Genomic DNA, 10,928 nt, shown 5'->3' on the forward strand with positions numbered 1-10,928 from the left:
GTTGCAACTCTATAACTTGTTGTTGTCCGAAATATTGTCATGCATCTTCGGTCGGTGACATTATGTAACACCTCGTATGATTCCCTTCTCCTCACAAGTTGCATGGTACACGGCTGAGCCCGTATTCTACAGTTTGACCGGCGACAAAGGAAAAAAAAGCACATTCATAGACACACACACACACACACACACACACACACACACACACACACACACACACACACACACACACACACACACACACACACACACACACACACACACACACACACACACACGCACACTCACACACACACATATACACACACACACCCCGCAAGCAAGTAATACCTGCATCACATGCACAAACACACACGAGTAAAACCTGGACCACATGTGCGCAGACACACTCTAAACAAACCTACGTCCTCTGTGTTTTGAGACCACCTCTGACTGTAAACACTAGTGTCGCTGAGTGAGCTGACATGTGATTTGTGGAATGATGTTGCAGACTGAAGTCTCTCAGGGCAGTCAGGGGGGGGGGGGGATTAGGGTTTCCATAAAAGAGGAAGGACACCCATGATATTTTTCAGATATTCCCAGCAGAACAGGGGAGAGTTGGGGAGCAGAGAAGCCACAATGAGAATAAGGTAAAATACAAACATTATTCTTCTTACATATTTGAACTCTTCCCATATACATGCATTTTGTCGTCTTTTGATATCTCTACTTTTATGAACTACAAATCATATTTCAATTATGTGTGCTGTATGTGTGCTTTTAAATGCAACTCTCATGTGAAAATAACAAATTAATATCATTGCAGTGATTTGTCTTTTTTAATTTTGACATGTCTCCCTGCGTGTTTTTTTATGCACTTCCAGCATGCCTATGTTTGTGTCACAATGCACGCTGCTGTGTGCGCTGATTGGTGGGACAGCGTGTGCCTGCATGCTGAAGAATCACACCTTATGGATTGAGAGACACGACTGTGCCCAGTGTGTGGCCATCAACACGACCATCTGCAGTGGCTACTGTTACACACAGGTGACCCCCGCCAACAAAACACACACATTTTGCACATGATGCAAAAAACTAAGACATGATCGAAGGTCCAGTGTGTCAGATGCAGAGGGATCGATCGACATAGATTGAAGATAATATTCAAAATATGTTTAGAGGAGAGAGGTAATCATGTGGCAATCTGAAAATTCCCCACTAGATGTCACTGAATCCCACACGCTTTACCTTGAGTAATGTAGGCAAAGTAATGCACATTATAAGAATATTTGACACTTTTGTTGCATGGATTCAATGAGGCATGAAGGTCAATGCATTTGTAATTGAGTATGGTGTTCTCTGAGTTGTAAGTTTCCTACCACAATGACAGTAAAATGTCCTACCTCAAAGCTTTTGTTTCATATAAATGAGAAAGATAAATGGAGGAGAGTCTGCTTCACCCTCACAGACACCATCACAGTATGAGTTTAATAAATTGGATGGAAATACCTTAATATCACCACTAGATGCCACTAAATGCCTCCTTCACGCTGAATCTTTTAGCGATGTTGGTAGATTGATGAACAATCTAAGAATATCTCCTTTAACCATTGTTGCCTGGATGTGGAGGGTAAATGTTTTTAAATGTATCTATTTTATTTCTTTACTCTTGTGGGTTTTGCTTAGTTACAGATTCACTATGTTGATGACAATGAAAAAAATACCTCAGAGGTTTTGTTGTATAAGATATATTGAGGTGAATAAGCATTCCTCTCACAGACGTCATTATGCTGCAGATAAGATAAATGTGATGCACATGCTAGAGCTTCACCACTAGATCTAAATAAATCTTGCAGGAAACCTTTAAGCGATGTTGGTCAAGTGCAATGCAAGTCCTTTGTTGCTTGGATGTCCCGAGGCAGCACCATTCTGTTAGATGTGATGGACCCCTACTCGATCGTAACCCACCGTGTCACACACACTGTCTCATTGCTCAGTTAAATTCCCTGCACAGCCTCTAACAGTTCCCCCTTTTCACAGGACACCAATTTTAAGGGCCGCTTTGGGAGGGCCTTCCTGATCCAGCGTAGCTGTGTGCCTCTCTCCCTGGTGTACCGACCGGCCTGTTTTCCTAGCTGCTCTAAGGATGCCGCCCCGCAAGTGTATTATCCCGTGGCCCGCTGCTGTAGCTGTAAGCGCTGTGACACACGCACACACAACTGTGTCCGCACCAGCCAAAACTCCTACGACCAGTGCCCCAGGACGCACGGCAGCCTGAAGAACCAGAACCAGTCTGCCTCTGAAATATCACAAGACATGTACACACAATGCAAGTTATGAAGCTGTAACGCAATGGAGCAGTTTCTGCTCACTTATATTACTGTAGTTCAACTTAGCTCCTCAGCTGTTCATGTTATGTTTTGTTTTTTGTAATTTGTTCGGAAATATATTGCAATAAAACCCTGTGTTGACCATGCATTTTAGCTTGAATGAATGTGAATTGTATTAGCTGTGCAAATGACAGTGTGTGCGTGGTTTAAAAGAGAGAAAGTGTGTGCGTGATCTTGATCTTGTTGATTTGTATAGACTTGTCAGGGTGTGTGAATGGTTTAGCACTTACACAGTATGGGTGGAAAACCATTCAGACACTTCCATCCATGTTGTGATTGAAAGTATTTTACACACATATGTAAATATCAAATGTTTCGCACAGAGGACACAGGTGTAACTATAATGGTTGTGTTATATGACATGCTCACCCATTAAAAGCATCATTCACCAATGGACTGTCATCACAGTAATTCGGAGTAAATTATTCAGTGTAAAACATTTGACAGTAAAACATCCTGATAGTACTTTGGTCTGGAAGTATCATCCTGACGGAAAAAACCTCCTCACTGTAAAATAAGAGCTTTTCCCTCTTCAATCAAACCATCTGATCAGAAGTTTCCCCAAATTATGTCATCCCAGTTTTAGGCTAGTCGAGGCTTTTGGGTGTATGTATGTGTGTGTGTGTGTGTGTGTGTGTGTGTGTGTGTGTTCATCTATGGCAAAAGCTCCAAAATGTATTCTATCTACAGAATAGAAATTCTATGCTGTTCACAATAAATGTAATTTTACCTAAAGTAAGATACTGGGTCAGTGCCTGACAGTAAATCATTCTTTCAGGGCTTCCTGAGAGCATCAACCAAACAAACATGACAAGAACATCTTGATCGCCCCTTGGCTGCATTATAGGCTGGATCATAAACCGTTTACAAATAATTGGCAGAATCAAAATATTGGAATTATAATTGTGTAAAATGTACAAGTTTCCCCTCCTATATAGATGTAGCCCTCCTGGAATAATCATGTGGCCATTTAAAGTAAATTTAGTGAAGTGTGAAAAAAATACACACATCAATAAAACAAAAACTTGTTCGACATAACCAATAATAGCTTTTAACAACTTCTTTAAAAGTATGTGCAAGATTTCATCAGAAATTAGTGAGAGGTAATCTCAGCACACAGTTGCATCATGCTCACCTGGGTGGAAGGACCTTTTACAAAGAAACTCTTCCTATTAGTCAGGAAGTCAGGTCTGACACGCCCCTATGCTGCACTAAAGTATTCATTCTTTTAGTCCTGCAGCTGCACAGAGGGAGAGTCTGCAGCTACAACTGAGCCACAATAACTTAAACCTCTGACTTCATATCAAGGTGGGTGCTGCATGCCCTGGTACTTTCTGTTATAATTGTATTTAATCACCGATTATGAACTGGAATGTGATAGAAGCTGCTGCTGGTGACATCAACACGTGCTCATAGCTTCGGTCTTAGAAGGTCACAGTTTACAAGAATAACTTTGTTTTAACACATGACCAGCCTGAGCCAAACTAAACATCCATTCAAGTGCATCTTAGAAGCCTGAAGATCAATTATGAGGGAAACGCTTGAACATTTTAACTTGCAATCGACTTTATGAATGACTGTGAGTTGTGTGTGTGCATAAATTACATAAGCCGACATTGCACTGCAGCACCTTTCCCTAGCCAACACTAGTGCTGCCCTCTCATTAGCGTCATCATCCAACCACCACAATTTTCATAAGATAATAGATAATAGAAATAATGAATGGACAGAAGCCTCTTTTTGCAAATCGAATGAATTGCCTGACACGGCTGGCAGGTGTATCCAGGGGAAGCTATTTGCATTGTAGGTGGATTTTGGTAAGGTGATGACTAACCCTGACTGCAGTTCTTGGCTGGCAGTGCAGGGGGTGGAGAGCAATGTGGATTCTGTCCCTGTATCTGTGGGGCTGGTCCTGCCTCTATATATATAACCCCCCGGGTTTCCTTCTGCTCTTGCCTTGCTCAGTGTCTCTCAGGGACTCTCAGCCTGCTCTCCCTCCGCGGCCTCCACCTTTGTGCTGAACAACTTGCACTAAGACAACCAAGAACCATGGCCCAGCAACAACGGATCAGGTACGGACCTAACCAAACCCCCAAGCATGATACGAAGGATGGAAGAATACATGCTTAGATTATTTCTTCCCATTCATGCGATACTGTAAACATTTCTAGTTTGCAATTTGATTTTTGACTGTAAGTTTGAAGAAGGCTTTGGAAGCATACTGCCTCACGTAGGTTTATGCTGTTTGATGCACTGTTTCCCAGAGGATTGGACTGATTGTCTGTTTATGACTCATCCCTGAACAGCCTCCCAGCCAAACTGATCAATGGAGGGATTGCAGGGATGGTGGGAGTCACCTGTGTGTTTCCAATCGACCTAGCCAAGACCCGCCTGCAGAACCAGCGCAGCGGGCAGCAACTTTACAAGAGCATGTAAGTGAATAAAAAAACCCTGATACCTGCAAGAAACTGAGCTTGTCTCCCCATGTTGGGAACAAGTTAGAAAAGTTTGATTTTCAATAACTTCTGTTTTCTGTAAATAAGCTATATTTTATGATTACAAATAATCATTTTTCATAGCAGGCCTTCTCAACATGGCTCATCTATCTTTCTTTTCTTCTTCAGGATGGATTGCTTAATAAAGACAGTAAAATCTGAAGGCTACTTTGGCATGTACAGAGGTAAGACTGGTCATTATGTCCATGTCAACAGTGGCCTTGAATACTTACTGGCCTAGTTCATATCACTTAACCTAGAAAAGCCAATTTGTATGATCAACAACCTCTGTGATCCGGTGCTGAATTTAATCATTAACAGACATCCTTCTGTCTGTAGATTTATATTTCTTCCTGTTTTATTCAGAAGTATAAAGTATTTGATTCATGTATCTCGGACATGTAAAATAATATTAAACTTTATTTATAGCGCACTTCAAAATCCACGTTATAAAGTGCTTTACAATTAAATGCATAACAAACTATTAGAAAACAAAAATAAAAAAATAAAAGTCATTGAAGACTTTCCAATAAAAGAATGTATTCACACAAGACTTAAAATGAATCACTGACTCACTGTAAATGGATTATCCGATATTAAGGTCGATGTGATCACTGCTTGTTTTTGTAGGTGCTGCCGTAAATCTTACCCTGGTGACCCCAGAAAAGGCCATCAAGCTAGCTGCTAATGACTTCTTCCGCCAACAGTTGAGCAAAGATGGGTAAATATGCAGCACCACTTGGATTGCAATGTCACTCTTGTTTTGTTTTTAACTTTTGACATTAACCGTTGAGTCTGTGTCATCAGCGGCAAGTTGACGGTGCTCAAAGAGATGCTGGCAGGATGCTGTGCAGGAATGTGCCAGGTCACTATCACCACACCCATGGAGATGCTCAAGATCCAGCTGCAGGATGCTGGCAGGCTAGGTAACTACGAGCAAGGCAGCAGAATAGTCGACTAGAATCAAGTAGTAACAGTTTTGGTGTCAACCCTATGGTTTTCTGTGTCTCCTGCAAGCAGCCCAGCAGAGGGTGGTGCCCAGTGTGGCCACAACTCTGAAGATGGGGGGGACCAGTGCGGTTATTAGCCGTTCTTACAACACCAGGCCTGCACCTCAAGTGATGCGCGTGTCTGCCACACAGATTACCAGAGAGCTGCTGAGGACCAAAGGTGTCACAGGACTGTACAAGGGGCTCGGGGCCACGCTAATGAGGTAAAAATCACATTCAACCCTTGATCTTGCTCAACTGGTTTTCCATCGTTGATTGATGGTTTCTAACCGTAGGGGACATGCTTGTTTGTTTCCAGGGACATCCCCTTCTCCGTTGTGTACTTCCCTCTTTTCGCACATCTGCACCAGCTCGGCCAGCATTCAAAAGAAGACCCGTCCGTGCCCTTCTATTGGTCCTTCATGTCAGGCTGTTCGGCTGGATGCGTTGCGGCAGTGGCCGTCAGCCCTTGTGATGGTGAGTGGCACAGTCTATCCAGATAACTGGTGGATCGGGAAAATATAGGGATCTGCCAAATGTTTCAGATTTCATACTAAAATTACATTTGTTTACGTCTTGTGCAGTGGTTAAGACAAGGCTACAATCCCTCAACAAAGGAGCTAATGAGGAAACCTACAGCGGAGTGGTGGACTGTGTCAGGTAATCATATCTCTATCATTGTAAATGTGACTGGGACGGGTCCCAAACAAAGTACCTTCCCCTCGCCGGGGTCGACAGCTTCACGCTAACCCGGCGCTCTCTCCTCCATTGCAGAAAGATCCTGACAAAGGAAGGTCCCAGAGCATTCCTGAAGGGGGCCGGCTGCCGGGCCCTGGTTATCGCTCCGCTCTTCGGCATAGCCCAAGTTGTGTACTTTGTTGGAGTGGGAGAGTTCCTGCTGGGGTACACCCCCTACACAATATGCTCTGCATAAACAACAAGCTGTGTCTTGGTCTTTTTGCCGCTTCATTAAATAACAGGCAGCTATGGAACCAGCTCTTGGTTACTGTGAACCTCTTTATTGTTGGAGGTTTTCAGAGTCAAAACAAAACGCTGAAGGGACCAGAGAGACGCCCTTTTATCTCACAATGGCTTCAGCTTATGCCTTCAGCACAGCTGTCTGTTATTGAGGAGACAGAGCTGGAAACGTACCAGTCTATATGAGCTTCAGTGGAGCCTAAGACTTCTCTCACTGAGGGACTCAATGGTCCAACGTTGATCACCAGTTCACCCATATCAGACTTAGCAGATATAGATATCAGGTAGAATATATATAAATAACTTATTTTACAAATTGATTTCCCCATGCTGTCGTCAGAACAACCCGGCTGGGAAAAGACCCTGTGGCTTCAATCAGGGATTTTCTCTGCCTCCAAATAATTGACCCACTTTCATTGGGCTCTGTGACTATTTCTGTGGCAGCCAAAACATCTCTGATTACATAACTTATAAGTTTGATACTCTGCAGCCGAACGGCTCAGCGAGGCCTTCTGCAGTGGACTAATAGGAGAGCAGCTTTTGTTCTGGGGTGAAGGCGATGTTGTTTGATTGGTGGGGAACCAGGGCGATGATGGACAAGACTTTATCGACGGGATCTGCAGTGCTTTCGGGACCAAATCGCCTGAAACAAAGCTCTACATGACCTACACTTAGTCACTTTTTCTCAAATTGACTTTGGTTGTCCGACACCAGTCGGGTTTTTCCTGTCAGTCAGAGACTGAGTTGCTCACATGGATGCAGGACGTCAGGCTCTCAGAAGCAGGGCGCTGTGAAACGTTGGGCTGTGCTTTTTCTCTGGTCAAAGTATTGTTTTAAAAATTTTACAGATGTAAAACATCAGATGTAAATAAAACTGTGCAAGTTGATTTCAAATGAAAAGGTTCACCATTTGAACATTTAGAAGGTGATTATTTATTTTCCATTTCATTTCAGACTTACACATGTAAATACAGATTTCTAAACACTGAATAAATTTGTAAAAATGCAGAGTTTATTTGTGTTGTTTCCTGGAGTGGGTGTTGCTACAGTCGTGGTATCGGAACCAGGCCCCAGGTGTTCTTTTATCTGATGCAAGCCTGAAAGCTGTTGCCCGCCCTGCTCCTCTACACAGGCATCGCCAGCATGGTCAAGTTGGTGTCAGTTAAAAATGCTCAAGCTGCAGTGTGGGGGAAACTCTACACGAGGCAGCCCTTAAGTCTCAGCCGCCCTCGGGCACGTAACTGTCCCAACGACTAAATATTCAGCTGTCCTCAACGCTCAAGTGCAGAAAGGTGACACTGTCGACATGTAAACTCATGCGACTAAAGCTGGAAACCTAGTAAATCACAAGAGGATATCATATATGTTCTGCCGGAAAGAATTATAAAAGAAATCAGTTCTGGTGTAATGGGTTATCAGTTAAAATGTCCGCTCTATATATAATTTGTATATATGGAATATAGAATAAATTTTATCCTGTTTTCTAGTGAACGCTTCACCTTCCTTTACTCCTACAGAAGCAATTATTACAAGGCAAATCTTACTTCTCAAATACACAGTGTAGGAAATATCTCATGTTGAATGGTAAATATGCGATTTTTGTTCTTCATAAGCTGCATTAATACTATAATCTGTTTAATATAAATGATTCCTAGCACTCATGCTCCAGAGTCACCATACTTAAGGTTAGGATTCCCTGACTCCTTCTCTATTTATACCATATATTCTAAATTTAGAAATCCAATCCAAGTTTATGTATTTTTTTCCAACAAAATAAAATCCTATCTTTTCTTATGTTGACCCTACACAATCTGTGATTACTCCTGACGACCTGACAGTATTAGTCCGTGTTAAATTACATGCAGCTTGGTGTGGAGGTTGGATTTCAGGAAGTGGACTCACTGGAATATTCTCAAGGCCTGAAACTATGCAGCAGGCTGCGTGTGTGACTGAGGCTGCCTGTGTAATGGTGGACTCTGACGCTGCCTGATATCATGATCAAAATATGTCCGTGAAGCTAAAAGAAGTTATTGGATGTAAACTACTGACTAGAATCAAACATTTTAAGTGAAAATACAAATTAAAAGCCGATTGAATCTTTGAACCTTTTCCAAGAAGCAGATTTACTGGGTTACTGTGACAGCTTTGGATAACAAGTCTGTAAACCTGCTGCCTGGCACAGGCCTCTGGAAGAAAACACTTGAAACACTGTCCCTTCATGTCAGTAAAGGACCGGTCTGTTCTTCTTGTATAAATAACTATAAATTTCGTAACATGAAAGAAATCTGACACAGGAAACTCTGTAAAACTTTAAACAATTTATTAAACTTCAATCACCGATCTTCCTGAGAAGCCTGGAATGGTATTAAAATAAATTAACACACAACCAACTATGAAAGGCTTAACTGTGTACACAGATTTTCTTGTCTTTTCGATGCACCTACATTACATCTCCAGATTTGCTTTAATATGAGGAACACAGCAACACCAATGAGGATCGAGTAACTTTTCCTCGTTTATCCTGTTTTTTTTGGTGACTGTTGTGTCATCTCAGTCCTCAGAGTAAATAGTGCCAACAGCTTGAAGTCTTGAGGCCTTTTTTGTCTCTTCATGTGTGTAACATCACACGGAAACGTACAAAAAAAAAGTGAAAGTATTATTCTCGAGTGCTTGTGTCCCATATGGTTTCATCATCTGGACTCAGCTTTGTTGTGAGGGTCCAGAATAGATTTGTATCAGCACCAAGAGGCTTTTGAAATAGCTGGAAGAGAAACTGTTGCTCTCAAGAAGAAACAGTTGAGTGTGACGCATCAAAATAGGAAAGTCGAGTCATATGTGATACTCGACGATTTAATTGCAGTCCGACTCTACAAACATATATATATATATACACTTCTGCTAGGTTCCGACAGCCTGTTGTTTAGAAAAAAAAAAAGAAGCTTGGTATCAAAGAAAGGCACGTTTAGAAACAGGTGTCAGCTGCAAGGGTCTGTTTGGACTACACTGTCTTTACTACAACACTGTACATCTACTGCAAGCCTCTGTCTACACACACAGCATGTTAAATAGTAACAGTTACATCAGCCACAAACAATGTACATCTACAAAAAAATGAAACTGAAACATATTTACAAACCAGAGTCCTGACACTTGGAATAAACTGATCAAATTCAAACGGTGGCCTGATTCACCCTGGATTTAAGGGTTTCTCTATCCAAGCCTGATATCCGCGGAGGTTATTAAGGTGAGATGAACACCGGGGGGGTTTCTTGGGTTTCTGTTGTGGGTGGTGTACTTGTAAGGCACACAGGACAGGGGGGGGGGACATGATGGTGGCCGGGAAGCGATCGGAAGGCCTGGATAACTCTCCGTTGACTGGGTGTAAGTTGTTTAGCGTGAAAACATGATCTGGGTCTTCTTGACATACTGTATAGTCAACAGAGACTCTCCTATGTTATAGTGCATAAGGGGTTGGAACTAGAAAGTGGTATCGCCGTCAAACAGCCGAGGTTTTCCTTTGGGATGAAGAAAGAATTGGGTTTTTGTGTCCTTAGTTTTAGCTCCTTACATTAAAACCATGAATATGTCATGTTTCAAATGCAGCTTTTTTCACTAATATCTCCTGAAACGTACTTGAGTTGCGTAATCGTGAAAATCTCATAAAAATATTGTTCTCATCTTAAAATGTGAACTGTGCATGATTTGTAGAAAATGGGCTCAAACAGGCAAAACCCAGGGGTAGAGTAATTTAAAGGAAATGATTGGACTTCTTGGGAAATAGCCTGTGCTTTCTTGTCAAGAGTCAGAAGAAGAGATTGACAGCTGGATGCTGGATATAAGGCAGCAGCTGTCAGCTAGTGAGCTTTGAGTGAAAAATCAGAAACAGGGGGAGACAGCTACATTGAAACAGACCACTGTCTCCAGTCTCTGTGCTTAGCCAAGCTCACCAGACTGTAGCTTCATATTTATGATATAGACATGAAGGTGCTATCAATCTTCCAATCTCTCATCTTCTGAGCAAGAAAGTGCACAAGAGTATCTTCCAAAATAGTAAAAGGTTCCTTTAAGATAACTGTGGATTTTCCTTGGTGTGTGTG

At 42.1% G+C, this 10,928-nt stretch overlaps 2 protein-coding genes across 2 annotated transcripts; both read left to right on the forward strand.

Moving 5' to 3' along the window:
* The first annotated feature begins 618 nt into the window (after positions 1–618).
* On the forward strand, positions 619–2,319 carry LOC133005013 (thyrotropin subunit beta-like). The gene is made up of 3 exons (XM_061074601.1): positions 619–629; positions 864–1,026; positions 2,020–2,319. Exons 1-3 carry the CDS (start codon positions 619–621, stop codon positions 2,317–2,319), a joined length of 474 nt encoding a protein of 157 aa, XP_060930584.1.
* A 2,099-nt stretch (positions 2,320–4,418) lies between these two features.
* Positions 4,419–6,787, forward strand: slc25a55b (solute carrier family 25 member 55b). Its single transcript, XM_061075351.1, has 9 exons — positions 4,419–4,441; positions 4,676–4,801; positions 4,994–5,049; positions 5,495–5,585; positions 5,672–5,790; positions 5,882–6,077; positions 6,173–6,330; positions 6,438–6,513; positions 6,628–6,787. The coding sequence occupies exons 1-9, from the start codon at positions 4,419–4,421 to the stop codon at positions 6,785–6,787; spliced, it is 1,005 nt and encodes a 334-aa protein (XP_060931334.1).
* The last annotated feature ends 4,141 nt before the right edge of the window (positions 6,788–10,928 follow it).

Source organism: Limanda limanda, chromosome 7 (genome assembly GCF_963576545.1).
Source record: "Limanda limanda chromosome 7, fLimLim1.1, whole genome shotgun sequence".
NCBI lineage: Eukaryota > Metazoa > Chordata > Actinopteri > Pleuronectiformes > Pleuronectidae > Limanda > Limanda limanda.